We start from the raw sequence: 17092 nt of genomic DNA, 5'->3' as shown, positions 1-17092 counted from the left end.
GCTCTCCGGCTCTCTCTCTGTCAAATAAATACAATCTTTAAAAAAAAAAAAAAAGGGCCCAGGACAGCCTTGAGGAGGGCTGACATTTGGTGGCCAAGTAAGAACAAGGATGAAACTTACAAGGAGATGGAGGAGGCTTGGCCAGAGAGGGTTGGGGAGATACCTCAGAGTGTAGTGTCCTCTCTTTGCTTAATAAATATGTTTTTTGAATAAATGAAGTAGACATGGTTTGCTGATGAGGGGAAATGGAAAAAGAGAATAACCTTTCAGTTTGGGCCCAAGTAACGAAATGAAAGATGGTGTGATTGCTTGATGGGAAACCTGGAAGAGACACAGGGTTAAGGAGTAAAAACAAGAGTTCCGTTTTGTACATACTAATTGGAGATATTTATTAGAGATCTCAGAAAGGATATCCAATAAACAGCTGGATTTGTGAGCCTGGAGCTTAGGGCAGAAGTTGGGGTCAAGAAGAGACATTTGGGCATCTTCATCAGTTACGGATGGTATTTAAAGACATGAGACATAGGTGATAAGTCCAGATAGAGAAGACAGGCAAAGCATGTGCCTCAAAACATTTAGACTTAAAGAGAAGCCAGGAAAGGAGGGAAAGGGAGCAACCACTGAAATGGAAGGGAAACCTGCAGAAAGCAGGGTCCCTGAAAAAAAACAAAGGAAGTGGGAGTGATCATGTGCCTCAAATGCTGCTGGGAGAGTAAGAGGACAGAGAATTGGCCCCGTATCTGTTGACCTTGGCAAGAATGGACTCAGATAATAGTATAGGGACAAGAGTATGATTATAAAGGTTTAAGGGGAGAACGGGAGCTGAAAGAGCTGTGGGAGCATCTTGCTCCCACGTCTATAAAGTGAGGTAGTTAGAAGCTAACCCAAATCTTGATTGTGGTGGTGGTTTAATGGTTGTATATATGTCAAAACTTTGATCCAAGTGTTCATTTTGCAGTTTATTCCCTGTCAATTTATTGTATGTGCAGTTTATTGTGTATCAATTATACCTCAGAAAAACTGTTAGCTCCCCCCACCACCGAAAATGAACCGAAGCTTTACCGCACTTTGTTAGGCGACAGTTCGTTTACGACTCTACACTTGAGGGCGTTGCAACGTATCTCAACACCAGGCCTCTTCCTAAGTAGATGGACTGCGTCCTTCTGCTCCTAACCACTTGAAAAACAAAGAAAAAAAAGCATGCCTCTGCTCCTCCGTACTAGTCCGAAATTACCACGTTCAGTACCTAGTCATGGCTCAGGATTCCCGGACAACCGGAAGTGCTTTGTTGACGTTGCGGCCCAGGCAGACGCTGACCCCGCCCCGTCGCCGCAGGCACGCCCCCGAGATGAGGACGGGGCGCGCCCATGCAACGCCGAAGTAAAGGACGGGCCTTGGAGAGCCCGCCCCCTTCGGGACCCCACGCTGCCGGAAGCGGAAATAGCGACCGGCGTCTCCAGAGTAGCTGTAACTGCCACCGCGATGCCGAAGGGACCCAAGCAGCAGCCGCCGGAACCCGAGTGGATCGGGGACGGAGAGAGTACGAGTCCCACAGGTGAGGCTGATAGGGAACCAACGAGAGGGAAAAAGGGGAGAAGAGAGTGCGCGTGTTTTAGGAACGGGTCACGGGGTGTGAGAGGGATAGGGCCGTGACGGAGGCCCCTGCGCATGCGTGTAATGGGGCTGGAAAGCGTTTACCCAGGCCGGAGCGAATTGGGTGGGAGCGAAAGAAAAAGTGCCGGGCTGTCGCGCACGAGCTTCAGTGGGACTGGACGGGAGACAAGGAAAAGCATGTGGTGCCGCGGGAGAGATGGGGAGAAATGAGAAAGTCCTCCTCCTTTGGACGTCACCATACTGTATTCTACATGCCACAGGAATCTGTAAGCAATGCCTCGGTACCCCTCCCACTGCGCGCTCATCCACGCACGCACACCGCGCCACGCACCCACCCACCCATACCCTCTCGGGAGCGAGAGGATGACTCCGTCTTGAGTTCTTGCATGATACGCGTCATGCTTATCTGGAGCAGGAGTGTAGTGTAGCTGCTGGGTGTTGGAATGGGAGTTAAGGTTCACTTAAAAGCAGCGAATGTTTGTTGAGCAGCTGCTTTTAATCACCATATATACTGTGCTTAGGGGAAGGAGAAAAAAATATGAAGACATCCAAATTTGAAGGCACTTCAAGGGGAGAGAAAATGGGTACAAATAATTACAGTGGGTACACAGTGACTAATTTTACAAGCATTCATTGGGAGCCTCTTGTATACCTAGTACTGTGTAGAGAACTGGGACTGTGGAGATAAAAGATAAGATTTGCCACGAAGGGGCACCACCGAGTTTAATGGAGGGGACAGCATTAATCAGAAAGTAGTTGACAAAGTGATGAATGTGCTTGAGAATGCTATGAGACTAGAGCAGAGAGGAGAAGCATCTGTTCAGACAGATAGGGTAGGAATGTCAGCAAAGTCTTCCAGGAATATGTGGACAGATCAGTATGAGTTAGCCAGGGAAAGGAGCATTCCAAGCAGAGGGAGAAATCTGTGCGAAGGTAAAGACATAGATGAGCCCGGCTGGTTCCCAGTATTGGGTGACTAATGTGATGGGGTTGGAAAGATGTGCAGGAGACAAATAATAGAAGACTTCATATACTATTCCCAAGACTTTAATCCTGAAGACATTAAGGAGGGCTCATTGAAGTGTTTCAGGAATGATGCGATCAGCTCATCCTGACAACACTGAGCGGTGGAGAATGGCTTGAATTGGTCAAGATTGGCGGCAGGACGACCATGTAATGGGCTCTGGCGATGACCTAGGTGAGAAGCAGTAAGAGAGTGAGCCAAGGCGGTGAAGACTGACTAAAGAGTTACTGAGGAAATGGCATTGAGCACTTCTGCGAGCTGACTGAAGGAAGACGGATTAAGAACAACACTCAAGTAACTCATTGGGTAGTAGACTATTGCTTGAAATCAGGAATGGGCTGTAAGGTTGGGAGTGGGAAGAGGTAAGGTCACCTTTTGAATGCCAAATTGGGGATTTCTGGGAAACTTCTAAGAGCAGGTGGCAGGAAGAGAGATCTTAGGCTGGAAGTAAGGACACAGGCGTGTTGTTGAAATGTTGGTGCAGAGAAATCCGCTAGGAAGAGTATGCAGCTTGAAGCCAAAAGAGGACAGAAGACAAGAACCCAAAAGAACCTCAGCAATTAAATGAAGTAAGGAAAGGAGGCATAAGAGATAAGACTGGAAAAAGGTGAGCCGTCAGAGAAACTGGAGGCAAACCAGGAGCAACAAGATCCCTGAAATTACGTAATGACAGGAGGGAAGTAAGAGGTTGAGGAGGTGGTAGCATGGAACGTTGCAGAGAAGTCATGCAAAATCAGGACTCAAAATACACTTTTCAGGTTGAGCACCTAAGGGGACGGTGGCAACTTTGGCAAAGGGTAGTAGTCCTTAGGAGATGATACCCAAATCAGTTTGAAGTATGTTCACAAAGGAGTGGGAAATAAGGAAGCAGAACTAGTGTGGACTACACTTTGGAGACTCAGTGAGGACAAGGGTAACAAACGATAATTGGGTGAAGAGATGTTAAGGTTAAGGGAAGTGTTCTATTCGGCTTTGGAGTTAGGAGCAGCTTAAGTGGTGTATTGAAGGGGAGGAGCTGTTAGAGGAGGAGAGGTGGAAGATAACAGATTCGCTTTAGCCATACTTAGCTTTTTCCTGTTCCTTGGCGATCATACTTTCTCAGGAGGATCAAAGTAAGGTTTGAAATTCAGAAGAGATGTAAAGGGAGAAGAGATGATGTGATTGTGTTAGTCCTTGGGGAGAAATTAATATCTGGGACAAGTCACTCCTCAGCATTGTCAAGGTGAGCTGATCATGCCTTTCTTCTGTTCTGCAGTGGGTCCTCTGTCTTAATGTCTTTAGGATTGGGGCGCCTGGGTGGTGCAGTCGGCTAAGCATTGGACTCTTGGTTTTGGCTCAGGTCGTGATCTCAGGGTCGTTCTACGGAGCCCAAGTCAGTCTCTGTGCTAAGTGTGGAGTCCGCTTAAGACTCTTTTTCCTCGGGGCGCCTGGGTGGCTCAGTTGTTAAGCGTCTGCCTTCGGCTCAGGGCGTGATCCCAGAGTCCTGGGATCGAGCCCCACATCGGGCTCCCTGCTCCACTGGGAGCCTGCTGCTTCCTCTCCCACTCCCCCTGCTTGTGTTCTCTCTCTCTCTGTCAAATAAATAAATAAAATCTTTTAAATTAAAAAAAGAAAAAAAGACTTTTTCCTTTTTTTCCATCTGCCTCTGCCCCTCCCCATACACTCTCTTTCTCTAAAATAAATAAATAATCTCTTAAGCAACAACAAAAAAAACGTCACTAGGATTAAGCTCTGTGGAATAGCATATAAAACCTTTCATCATTCTGCACATCTTTTCAGCTTCGTTACACTACTCACCCGAGGTGGGGATCAAATTTTGAAATATGTTCTGAATAGAAGACACAGATTAAGCAAAGACAGACTGTGTATGCCTGGGACTTATTCAGGGAGCAAGGAGAGGTCAATGTCCAAAACATAGGTGTGAGTAGGGAAACAGATATAGCAGAAAAGATAGGATAGGACCCTTTTAGTTTGCGAAGCCTTAAATTATAGGGATTGTCCTTTGATAACTCCAGTTTTAGGCATAGTAGATGTTCAGTAAAACTTTCCTGAATAATTGATTACTATAAACAATGTGGAATTTTAGCTTAAAAATACTTAACGTAGGGGACACCTGGCTGTCTCAGTTGGCAGAGAATGTGACTCTTGATCCCAGGATCATGAGTTCAAGCCTCACGTTGGGCATGGAGCCTACCTTAAAAAAAAAAGAAAAATACTTAGTGTGGTAGGTAGCAGAAAGCCATTTATTTATTTATTTCAAGCGTAATGATTACGGGAGTGCTTCTGGATAGAATTGGATAGCAGTAGATGGATGGCATGGTTTAGAGGGGAATATGGTGGATAGGCCTGGACAGGAAGAAGTTGTGAGGCTGCTGGTTGCCTCCCAATCTGTTGGGGACAGGGAGAGAGGAAGTTAGAGATTTAGAGGGAGTTGCCGTCAAGGAAACAGGGTTGGATAGAAAGCAGGAGCTGGAATTTGTTCAGTCTGTCAGGTGGTTCTCTGGGATGAAAGATTGATGTACAAACAGTTAAATATAACGCAGTGTGATTTGTGCTAGAATGTTATGTGAGCAGAGCAGGCGGGGCATAGACCCACATACTCACTTACTTACCAGAGAGCTCTGTTTACACTATCTGCGCTTTTCACAAATGACATACGGGAACTGAATTTATAATATTTTTGTCCTACTTTTCCCCTCATGGGTGGCAGAGGTGGGGAGAGGGGACCTTCTCTTCCAGTATATCCTGAGTTAATAAATGGTACCACTAGTGCAACTAATTTTGCCAGATACAGGAGTCATGGGGCACCCGCGGGCTCAGTCAGTGGAGCATAGGACTCTTGATCTCGGGCTTGTGGGCTTGAGCCCCACGTTGGGTATAGAAGTTACTTATAAATAAAATCTTTAAAAAACAAAAAAAGTAGGAGTCATCCCTGAATAGCGTGACTGCTTACTTCCCATCTCTGTTTTTACCATATGAATTCTACTTCTCCCTTCCACTGCCACCAAGGCATCATTGTCTTTTGTGGGACAGTGCAAATGCCTAGGGAATGATAGAAAAAGTAAAATAGGATGGAGCCACTGAGAGCTTTGCAGGGAAGGTCGTGCTCTTTTGGAATTTGTAGATAAGCATTCACAATGTCTGTTTAACCTTCTAGACAAAGTGGTAAAGAAGGGGAAGAAGGACAAAAAGACCAAAAAGACGGTGAGTAAATGAGGGTTGTGGATGAGAAATTACCGTGGGTATTTCCAATCAAAATATGGCCATGCGGGGCGCCTGAGTGACTCAGTTGGTTAAGCGTCTGCCTTCAGCTCAGGTCATGATCCCAGGGTCCTGGGATGGAGCCCCTCATCGGGCTCCCTGCTCGGAGGCAAGTCTGCTTCTCCCCCTCCCTCTCTGATCTCTCTCACTTTCACTCTCTGAAATAAATAAAATCTTTAAAAAAATGGCCATGTGAAGGAGATGGGGGCTGTTCAAGGGAGGAGAAAAGATCTTGTCAAGAGAGGAAGGGAAGGTGAGGGTGGACTGGAGGGTCATGGGCCTGTATGCGGCAGAGAAGAGCTTGGTTGGTCTCCGAGACACATTTACCTGTATCTTAACTTCCTTTACAGTTCTTTGAGGAGCTTGCTGTAGAAGATAAACAGGCAGGGGAAGAAGAGAAGGTGCTCAAGGAGAAGGAGCAGCAACAACAGCAGGTTCAGGTGTCAGGGGGTCCATCCACCAGCCCTGGTCCGGCCCACATTGGCTCACTCAGCTAACGGGGGACTGTCAGGGCAGAGATGCAGCAGGGGCCTGGGCTTCTTTGTCTTACTCTGTTTTCCTTTCAGCAGCAAAAAAAGAAACGAGACACCCGAAAAGGTCGGCGGAAGAAGGATGTGGATGATGATGGAGAAGAGAAAGAGCTCATGGAGCGTCTTAAGAAGCTGTCCGTGCCAGCCAGCGATGAGGAGGATGAGGGTAAATGACCTGAGGGGAAATGGGTTCCCAGAATCCCTGAGTCATGAATTTTATAAAGTTCCTGATTCCTTGATCTTTGAGTTGGATTAGACTAAGGAACCAGCCATTATAATCGTTTCCTACCTCCCTTTCTCTCCTCGTCATTTCAGTCCCTGCCCCCATACCCCGAGGAGGGAAGAAAACTAAGGTAAGCCATCTGTATGGTAAACAGAGACCCCAGGGGGGCAGCCTTGACCATCCCATTGACTTCTCTGACCCTTTCATTCTCTAGGCTGGTAATGTTTTTGCAGCCTTGATTCAAGATCAGAGTGAGGATGAGGAGGAAGAAGAAAAACACCCTCCTAAGCCTGCCAAGCTGGAGAAGAATCGGATCAATAAGGTGAAAGTGGCAGCGCTGCTGGTCACCCCCACCCCATGTATTACCTTCTGGCCGTGGTGTGGTGATTCCCTCGCTTTCCGCCCTGCTTTTATTTATTTAAATTTGATTTTTTTTTTTTAAGATTTTATTTTTAAGTAATCTCTACAGCCAAGTGGGGCTTGAACTCACAACCCTGAGATCAAGAGTCATATGCTCCACTGATTGAGCCAGCTAGGCTCCCCTTTTCCTGCCTTAAAACTAGTTCTTTTAGGGGTACCTGGGTGGTTCAGTTGGGTAAGCATCCAACTCTTGATCTCAGCTCAGGTCTTGGTCTCAGGGTCGTGGGTTCAAGCCCCTCGTTACTCCACACTGGGCATGAAGCCTGCCTAAAAATAAATAAATAAAGTTCTTCTAGGTCTGTCTTACACTATCAAATTAGCTTTTTAATATCTATTTTTGTTATTCAGAAGTCTGTAATGATTCTGTGGTCTTCAGACTCAAAATCTGAAACAGTGGACCTCAAGTCTTTGCTCTTCCGCTTGGATCCCTCTACAGGGTTACTTGGGATTGATTCTTCCATGTTTATGCTTTAGATCGGCCTGTTCATACCTCAGCATTCATTTTTATGTCTTTTGAAGCATTTTATGGAGGTTTTTTTGGTTCTTTTTTTTTTTTTTTTTTTTTTTAACTAATCTTTACATCCAGTTTGGGGCTCAGACCTAAAATCCCAAAATCAAGAGTCGCGTGCTCTACCGACTGAGCCAGCCAGGCGGCCTGAAGCCTTTCTTTTTTCTTCATGCTGTGTCTTCCCTTTTCCTTAGAATGCCTTTTCCAAGCTCACATTCATTGTCTGCTCTCAAGATTTGCCCTCTGGAAGCCCTCCGGTGCTAGTGCTGCCCCGCCCACGTTGCTTGCTTTCCTGACTCGCAGTCCCTTAGCTTTCCTAACGTCATCTCATTAACTCTTGACTATTTCATCACAAGCTGGAAGCTAGGGTTTTCCTAGATCTCATTTTCTCTTCCGCAGCACTCGGTATAATTCCCAGTTCTAGACTCCTTAAAAATGCTTAGTAAACAACAAGGAAGTAAGTTAATTTTCTGTGTGTGTGTTTTCCAGGCTGTATCTGAGGAACAGCAGCCTGGGCTGAAGGGCAGAAAGGGAAAGGAAGAGAAGTCAAAGGGGAAGGCCAAGGTGAGGGAGCATTGGCAGGAGGAGGGTCCGCTGCTGGGTCTCAGGAATTAGAACATTTTATCAGACCTTCTCTCTTCCCTGTTAGCCTCACAATAAATTTGCTGCTCTGGACAACGAAGAGGAGCAGGATGAAGAAGAAGAAATAACAAAAGAAAAGGAGCCACCCAGACAAGGGAAGGAGAAGGCCAAGAAGGCAGAGCAAGTATGTATTCTGGTGTCGGGAGAGGATGGGCTGAGGGACTAGCATTTTGCGGCCCTTGGTTTGGGGAGGGGAGCAGAATCAGGGGTGTCGTTACTACTATAGGAGTTGACGAGCTTCTGTAAAGGGCCACATAGTAAATATTTCTGGCTTTATGGACCACATACAATCTCTGATGCACATTCTTTTTTTTTTTAAACGACTCTTTGAAAATGTAAAACCATTCTTAGCTTGTGGGCCGTATAAAAACAGGCATCAGGTAAGATTTGACCCATGGCCCATTCAGTTCCTGATTCAGAGAAGAAAGGACCCTGGTGTTAGCCTTGGGTGATGCTCTGCCAGTCACCAGCTGTGTGACCTTTCCACCTCAGGGGGCTCAGCTGTCTGTGTGATCTAGTGATTTCTGAGGTCCCTGCACCTCTAGCACTTTCTGATTCTGGATTCTTTTAGATTTTTCAGTGCTGTATGTTAGGGTTTCTGGACCTTTTCTTTGCATTTTAGCATGTAAGCCACAGAAACTTATTTGATACATGAAGAAAAGAACCTGTTTCACTTATTTTCCCCCTCCCAGCAGTGTGGGTAGTTATGTTTGCAGGTATGTAGGATTGTTGTATTTTATACATGCATGTTCATGCCATTTGTTTTATATAATTCCTGGTGGCAGAAGTGGCTGAAGGATGCCAGGGAGGGGTGTGTATGAGAGTGAGAGGACCCAGTAAGATATTTTAGGACTCTGGGTGGAGAAGGAACGAGCTGACTGTGGGACTGTGAATGACATGAAATCTGAGTTCTAGAAGGAATCTCTTGTATTTTCATCACCCCCGGTTCTCACAGGGTTCAGAGGAAGAAGAAGAGGAAGAAGAAGAAGGGGAGTCTAAGGCTGATGACCCTTATGCTCACCTTAGCAAAAAGGAGAAGAAAAAGCTAAAGAAACAGGTAAGATCTTGGTTGAAGTTAGGAGCATTTGATTTTTTTAATATTCCAGTGAGAGGGGTGGTGCGTCTGGCTGGCTCAGTCGTTAGACCATGCAACTCTTGATCTTGGGGTTGTAGCTTCAAGCCCCACATTGGGTATAGAGAGATTACTTAAAGTCTTTAAAAAATATTTTCAAATAGGGGACATCTGAATTGGGAGGGCAAGAAAGAGAGTTTTGGGGGTTACTGCAAAAAAAAAAAAAAAAACGGAGTAAAGAAAGAAGTGTATTCTGTTAGCTTTTTTTTTTTTTTTTTTTTTTTTTTTTTTTTGGTGCCTGATGACGTGGCTGTGTTGTGATAGGTAACTGGCAGACCGTGGCCTCATATGTAGCTTTCCCTTCCTTCTTAGATGGAGTATGAGCGCCAGGTGGCTTCACTAAAAGCAGCCAATGCTGCTGAAAATGATTTCTCCGTGTCCCAAGCAGAGATGTCCTCCCGCCAAGCCATGTTAGAAAATGCATCTGACATTAAGGTAAGGTCTGAGGGGCCCCCTCCCAACCATTTTGCTCAGGAAAGTGCCACCTTTCCCTGAGCGGCCATGGCAGCCGAGGAATTAAGGTATGAGTGGCTTAGTCCGCTGGAAGAAAGCTTGGAGGCGTGTTGCCAGCTTCAGCGAGAAAATAGGAAAACCAGCAGAAGTAGAGGGGTCCACCCTTGGGGACGAAGTAGGGTGGGATGGGCTAGACTGGCTTAGAAATTGGGAGACTCCTGTTCAAAGCAGTGGACAGGAAGGAGACCAGCGTGGTGAGAAGAGGGTCATGCTGGAGCTGTCAGAGGCTTCCTAGCAGGGAGAAAGTTGCAGCTGCTGTGTGAGGGGGGCTCTCATATACTTGTCCTTCCCTCTGCCACTGTTGCCCTGATGACTGCAGCTGGAGAAGTTCAGCATCTCAGCCCACGGCAAGGAGCTGTTTGTCAACGCAGACCTGTACATTGTAGCTGGCCGCCGCTACGGGCTAGTGGGACCCAATGGGTGAGGAGAGGGGCTGGAGCCGTAAAGGGGAAGGGGCTGGAAGGAAAATAAGAGATTTTTCAGGGGTGGCCTGGTCCCAGTAGTTCTCACTCTCCAGCAAGGGCAAGACCACTCTTCTCAAGCACATCGCCAACCGGGCTTTGAGCATCCCTCCGAACATCGACGTGCTGCTCTGTGAGCAGGGTGAGGCCAGTGGTGGGGCGGGCTGGGGGGGGGGTCTGAGGGCGGGGCAGTCGGGGTAGAAGAGTCAACCAAGAATAGAAGAAATTGTGGTTATGGAGTGGGAAAGGTTCTGGGGGAGATTGGGGCCAGGGAAATGGATGCCAAGGAGAGGAGAGACTAGAGAATGTTATTTGGAACAAGTACAAAGCATTGGGCAAGGTCGGGCAAACCAGAAATAGGGCTGAAGGAAAGAAAGAATGGGAGTCTTGGCTCTCTGGGCGACCTGTTCTCCCCTTACCCCCTAGAGGTGGTAGCGGATGAGACGCCAGCCGTGCAGGCTGTTCTTCGAGCCGACACCAAGCGATTGAAGCTGCTGGAAGAGGAGCGACGGCTTCAGGGGCAGCTGGAGCAGGGCGACGACACAGCTGCTGAGAGGCTAGAGAAGGTAGAGGAGATGGTGCAAGGGGTGTGGGCTAAGGCTTGGGGGTTCCCAGAGCCTTCGGACGTGTGTCCTCTTCTCCCTCCTCCAGGTGTATGAGGAATTGCGGGCAACCGGGGCGGCAGCTGCAGAGGCCAAAGCCCGGCGGATCCTGGCTGGTCTGGGCTTCGACCCTGAAATGCAGAATCGGCCCACACAGAAGTTCTCGGGGGGCTGGCGCATGCGTGTCTCTCTGGCTAGGTGGGCCATCCATATTACCACCCTCCCCCTTCTAGCCTCCATCCGCTGGGGGGCTTTCCCTTCTTCCTCTTTTAAGGCCACCAGGGAGTTTTAAGGCTTCCTGCTTCCTCCCGTATCGTCTGCGTTGTCAGACTCAAGATCTTTCCTCCCTACCTGGTGGTGTGTTTTCATCAACATCTCCTGCATAAGAGCTTCTCTGAGGAGGGATTGGGAAGGAGTGTTCCTGGTCTCACCTACCAGAGGCTTCTGTGGGGTTTTCTGAGCAAGTATCTTCCTACCCCTGATCCTGCATTCTGCCACCCCACCCTCCAGGGCGCTGTTCATGGAGCCCACGCTGCTGATGTTGGATGAGCCCACTAACCACCTGGACCTCAATGCTGTCATCTGGCTCAATAAGTGCGTCACCTTCGGTTACAGTCTCTGCGCCATCGGTTCCCGGCCTGTCCTGGTCTCCTCTAGCTGTGCACACTCCGTCCTTACAACCTAGCACTTCCTCTCTTCCTTCCTTTTTTCGTTGTCTCTCTGCTTCCTCTGACTTAACAGCCCTAACCTGACCATTGTGACATGTCCACACTTTTTTCTAAAACCCAGCTACCTCCAGGGCTGGCGGAAGACATTGCTCATCGTCTCCCATGACCAGGGCTTCCTGGACGATGTCTGCACCGATATTATCCATCTCGATGCCCAGCGGCTCCATTACTATCGGGGCAATTACAGTAAGTAGGATCATTTGTAGGGAGAGGAAAGAGATGAGGCCTCAAGGAAAGGCCTCGGAGGAAGGACTTACAGGGATGTAGGTAAGCTGAATCTTCAGAGGCTAGACAGTGATGCCCACGTCTGACCTCACTGGTCCTGGTTGTCCCTCTGCTGGAGAGAAAGACAGCCGTTGATGCCCATCCCCCTATTTTGCTGCAGTGACCTTCAAGAAGATGTATCAGCAGAAGCAGAAAGAACTGCTGAAGCAGTACGAGAAGCAGGAAAAGAAGCTGAAGGAGCTAAAGGCAGGTGGCAAGTCCACCAAGCAGGCGGTGAGCACCTGGGGGTCTGCCTGGCCTGGGGGGCTCTTCTCTGAGTACAGAGAAAGGGGGGGTTCTGGGACAGCGCCCTTCGTTTCGGGGACTGCTGTGAAGGATGCGGATTTCTCCTTTTCCCCTTCTTCAGGAAAAGCAAACCAAGGAAGCCCTGACTCGAAAGCAGCAGAAATGCCGGAGGAAAAACCAGGACGAGGAATCACAAGAGGCTCCCGAGCTCCTGAAGCGCCCCAAGGAGTACACCGTGCGCTTCACTTTCCCTGACCCCCCGCCGCTCAGCCCTCCTGTGCTGGGTCTGCACGGTGAGCGGCTGCGGACCCCAGCAGCACAGGGAGGGAGCGTGTGCGCCCCACGCCCTCCACCCAGATGGGATCCGTTCCTCTTCTCCAAGGCCAGGACAGGACCTTCAGGGTGACTCTGAAAAGAAAGTGAATCACTTCTTCTCCTGGTTCTCAGGTGTGACGTTTGGTTATGAGGGGCAGAAACCACTCTTCAAGAATCTGGATTTTGGCATTGACATGGACTCAAGGAGTGAGTTGGTGTCGAGTGCTTGGGGAGCTGGACTGCAGGGACAGTTCCTGGGGACCTCTCTCACTGCCTGTCTTCTCCTCGCAGTCTGCATCGTGGGCCCTAACGGCGTGGGGAAAAGCACCCTGCTGCTGCTGCTGACGGGCGGGCTGACACCGGTGAGTCCTGCGGCCGGCACGGGGCGCGGCACGGGCGGGAAGGCGGCCGTCCAGACGCGGGGGTCAGGGAGCCCCCTTCCGGGCTGGAGATTTTAATACGGGACTCACAGATGACTCCGTGTCCTAAGAGGTGCTGGGGAGGAGAGCACTGTAGAGCGGTTCGGGGAGGAGCCCGGGGAAGAGGTGCTGGACTGGGGGTACCCCTCCCCCATGTGTTTTGTGGTTATACAAGAAATATAAGTCCATTGTAGTATGCTCAAAAATTGCGTACGTGAGAGAAAAATCTAGAGATCACTGGTATTAATTTTGATGGATTGCTTTTTCTTTTTCCTCTGCAAATGTGCATAAAATTTTTTTTAACAAAAATGGGCTCTCCGGTGAATTGTTTTACAGCTAGTTTTTTCACATAACGTACGTCAAGCATGTTTCCATGCCAGCAGTTATCTGTGTTTTTTGTGGGTCTGCTATGATTTATTTGCAGTCAGTCACTGTACGTGTTCGTGAATGTAGTGTTTTTTAGGGTCTACTCCTTAGAATTGCTTTTAGGACTTTTACAGCACACTGTCGTACGGTGCTTTACATGGGTCGTAGCCCTCTTTACTCCCTGCGGGGAAGTGTTGAGAAGGGCCCTTTTCTTCACACACCACAAGGTGTTTTTAGATCCTCTCACAAACTGTCTCTTAACCCCCATCTGAGGCTGAAAAAGATGCCTTTGGTGGGTCTTGCGGGGTGGGAAGGGCCGCCTTTGGTTGTGGTCAGTCCCCTCCTGGTTCTGAATCTGTGCTTTTTGTCTCTCCTCTTTATTCTCCTCTCACTCCCCGTTGGCTCTGTATTCTTCCCCTTTCCCGGGTGTGCCGTTGTCACATGAGGGAGAGCGTCTGGGTTGCCTTTCCTGCATGAGCTTATTCCCAGCCCAAGTCTGGTGTCCGTCTCCCCTTCAGAGCAGTTGGGATGTGGGGCGGCAGCACCTCTCCCCTTTCCCTTATCTTCCCACTTGCTTTTTCCTTTCAGACTCGTGGAGAAATGAGAAAGAACCACCGGCTGGTAAGTTGGCTTTGGGAATTAGGGAATAAAGAGTCTAATGGAGGAAGTATGATTTTCACAGACCGCCTCCCTCTCTTGGGCAGAAAATTGGCTTCTTCAACCAGCAGTACGCAGAGCAGCTGCGCATGGAGGAGACACCCACCGAGTACCTGCAGCGGGGCTTCAACCTGCCCTACCAGGATGCCCGCAAGTGCCTGGGCCGCTTTGGCCTCGAGAGTCATGCCCACACCATCCAGATCTGCAAACTCTCTGGTACCACTGTAGGGAGCTAGGGAAGGTGTCCTCATCCTTCATTTTCGTACTTCCAGACTGTGCCTAGAGTCAGAAGAGAAGGGGAGCTAGGACTTGGGGGTCCGCACGCGCAGTCCGCTCCCTCAGAGACATAAGGCAGTGAAGTGTGACGGCCTCTTCTTGCCTTTGCTACAGGCGGGCAAAAAGCCCGAGTTGTGTTTGCTGAGCTGGCTTGTCGGGAGCCTGATGTCCTCATCTTGGTGAGTGAGGTGGACCGCGGGAGGGGCTAAAGGTGACAATAACAAAAGGAACTGTAACGCTTGGTCACGGACTGTCTCCTCCGTAGGACGAACCCACCAATAACTTGGACATCGAGTCTATTGATGCTCTCGGGGAAGCCATCAATGAATACAAGGGCGGTAAGTCGGCTCAGGGTGCGCCCTCCTCCTTCCCTTGGGGACCAGGCTGTAGTGTTCCTTGGCCAGGGCTCCCTTGTTTCAGGTTCTGATTCCCCTCTGCCTCCTTCCTCCCTGCCCTCCACTCTCTCATCTTTTTTTCAAAGCTGTGATTGTCGTCAGCCACGATGCCCGACTCATCACAGAAACCAACTGCCAGCTGTGGGTGGTCGAGGAGCAGAGTGTTAGCCAGATCGACGGCGACTTCGAGGACTATAAACGGGAAGTGTTGGAGGCCCTGGGTGAAGTCATGGTCAACAGACCACGAGAGTGAGTTTTCCTTCCTGGAAGTCTCCTGAAAGACAAGCTTGCGTGGCCTAGAAGTTCCCCGTCGTTTCCCTTTCTCCACTTGGACACCGTCCTCTGGTCTGCAGCTACTCAGGCGTGGGAACACGGAGCATGATCTTGACGTGACCAGGGTACTGCTTCGATTGGTTCCTGTTCTCGGAAAGACCAGTCTGTTTCAGTGTTCTTCAGATAACGAAGCTGGCTTTATCCTTGACGTCCCTTCGTATACACAGAGGTGACCTTCATCGTGAGCTCCAGCCAGCGAGGCTCACGCGGCCAGTTGCCTCGAGACTCTTTTCTCATTAAGAGTCCTGCCTCTGGTCCACCTGAAAGCTTCAGGCCCAGCCGGCCTCCTGGTCTTTGAGGGGTGCTCCTTGTTTATGGCGGATTTCACGTTGACTTACCGATATGTTGCAGCTCGGTGCTGGAGGCAAGTTCTGAGGCCTGCGCTCGTCCCCAGCCCGGGGTTTGGTGCCTGCAGTCACTTGTCTAGTTGGGGACTTGGGAGCAGGAAAGAATTGCCACTCAACTTGAATCAGGGGGCGGAAATAAAGGAAAGGAATTGTTGCTGCCCTATCACTGTTTGCAGATTCGTGGGAGTTGGGACTGTTCTCAGTTTTTATTTGCTTTTTTCCATTTGCTAGCAGCATTCTGTGTCCACTCTTCCCCACTGATACCGATGGCTCTAACTTGCAGTCTTAATGCATTTTAGATGGTACGTGCTGTTTGAGGGGCCTCCCTCCCTTCCTCCAGCCCTTCAGACAGGAAGGAAGAGGCTCATCCCTCCCACGTGTGACTCTTGGGCCTCTCACTGTCCAGGCTCTGCCCTGTGGCAGATTACCGACCCTCTCAAAAGTTCCTAACTCGGCCGTCGTGCACACCGCTGTGGGGCATACAAAAAGGAAAAGACAAGGTCTACCTCCATCAGTAGTCTAGCCACAGAAGACTTAGAAAATGAGACTTGAGCGTAAAGGTGATTTGGGTAATTGCCAGATGTGTGGTACTCTAGATTCTGTCAGTTGCCATATGCTCATAGAGGGAAGGATTATCCAGAACTTGATGATTTGACAGGATCACTTCAGGGTGGGCCTTTTAAAAAAGAAGAATTTGAATAATGAGAGAACAGGGAGCCATTTTTGGAATCCAGGAAAAGAGCAGACCGAAGGCCCGGAAAGAAGAAAAAACTATTTTGGGAGTTGATGAGAAAGCATGGCTGGTGTGGCCATTTTTTTACTAGCGTTAGATTGGAGAGGTAGCTTTGGAAATGCGGTGAGTGGTTGGTGAGTTTAGGTGGTGGTGTGACTGTAGAAGCATGTGGAGTGGGAGCCCGTAACTTGTTGCAAGTGAGGTAACTAAATGCTTCAGTGGGGGATGGGACGGGTGGGATGGGAAGGAAAGGACAGGAGAGAGGCGGGAGTTGGGGAGAATTCTAGAAGAGGATGATCTGATGTGTCCAGTTCCAGAGGGAATATGAGGAGCTGTTTGGTTAAGACTGACTGAGTGTGGACATCTATTTTTGGGAAACTGTTTTTGACCAAGTGAATAAAGAATAGTGGGCCCGAAGTACGGATTTTGCACTGGAAGTGCAGGTTTGGTGTGGCGATAACATTGTTAGGAAACATCTCAGAGAGGAACCATCCCTCTTAGGGAATTTGAGGGGAAAAAATCAGGGTCTTGGTCCAAGCACCTGAGTAAGATGTTTCATGTCAAGAAATTTCCACAATTCTGTGCAATAAATCTGTCACAGAACAGTGGGAGCCGGGGTTCAAGTCCGCTTACTAATGGCGTGATGTTGGACAAGATACTTCACTTCTTGTACCTGTTCCCTCATCAAATGAAGATGATAAAAAATACCTACCTCATAGGGTTAGTAAAGGAATAGATACGTAATTATTTTGTAAAGTGCTTTAAATTTTGCTTTTGTTAACGTGCATTTCACATTCCACCCTACACTTAAAATTTTCAGTTCACTAGATGAGATGATATATAAAATACGTAGGAATGTTATTTATAAAATGAATGCCGAAATTTTGCATTTCAAGTTTTTTATCACTAATTTCACTACGAGTACTTGAGATGCTCCAAGACAGCTTCTGTCCATGGACACAAATTGCACTTTTTCCTTCAATATACATAGTTAATAATGGAATTATTAATGCACTTTAATATGGGCAAAAGGTTGCCCCCTCCTCAAAAAAAACAAAAAAACCCACAGCAGCATAGAAATCA

At 48.6% G+C, this 17092-nt stretch overlaps 1 protein-coding gene across 4 annotated transcripts; it reads left to right on the top strand.

Annotated features, from left to right (window-relative positions):
• Positions 1-1398: 1398 nt before the first annotated feature.
• On the top strand, positions 1399-15439 carry ABCF1 (ATP binding cassette subfamily F member 1). 4 transcript variants are annotated; one of them, XM_040644970.1, is made up of 25 exons: positions 1399-1555; positions 5796-5842; positions 6250-6333; positions 6469-6595; positions 6745-6782; positions 6867-6974; positions 8070-8144; positions 8230-8346; positions 9178-9279; positions 9667-9789; positions 10187-10287; positions 10385-10470; positions 10755-10894; positions 10980-11128; positions 11441-11524; positions 11720-11844; positions 12044-12156; positions 12290-12461; positions 12616-12690; positions 12775-12845; positions 13857-13889; positions 13973-14141; positions 14316-14380; positions 14467-14539; positions 14683-15439. In XM_040644970.1, the coding sequence occupies exons 1-25, from the start codon at positions 1483-1485 to the stop codon at positions 14847-14849; spliced, it is 2517 nt and encodes an 838-aa protein (XP_040500904.1). In that variant the 5' UTR covers positions 1399-1482; the 3' UTR covers positions 14850-15439. The 4 variants fall into 4 exon arrangements, with proteins under 4 accessions (XP_040500904.1, XP_040500903.1, XP_040500902.1 ...); XM_040644969.1 differs by having other exon boundaries at positions 6466-6595; XM_040644968.1 differs by having other exon boundaries at positions 6250-6339.
• Positions 15440-17092: the final 1653 nt, after the last annotated feature.

Source organism: Ursus maritimus, unplaced genomic scaffold, assembly GCF_017311325.1.
Source record: "Ursus maritimus isolate PB19 unplaced genomic scaffold, ASM1731132v1 scaffold_30, whole genome shotgun sequence".
NCBI lineage: Eukaryota > Metazoa > Chordata > Mammalia > Carnivora > Ursidae > Ursus > Ursus maritimus.
This window is presented reverse-complemented; position numbering and strand designations above follow the sequence as displayed.

Coding starts and splice junctions, on each gene's coding strand:
- ABCF1 (XM_008692898.2), top strand. CDS start 1,483: ATGCCGAAGGGACCCAAGCAGCAGCCGCCGGAACCCGAGTGGATCGGG. Junction 13,890..13,972: donor TGAGAAAGAACCACCGGCTG/GTAAGTTGGCTT, acceptor TCTCTTGGGCAG/AAAATTGGCTTCTTCAACCA. Junction 14,540..14,682: donor CATCAATGAATACAAGGGCG/GTAAGTCGGCTC, acceptor TTTTTTTCAAAG/CTGTGATTGTCGTCAGCCAC.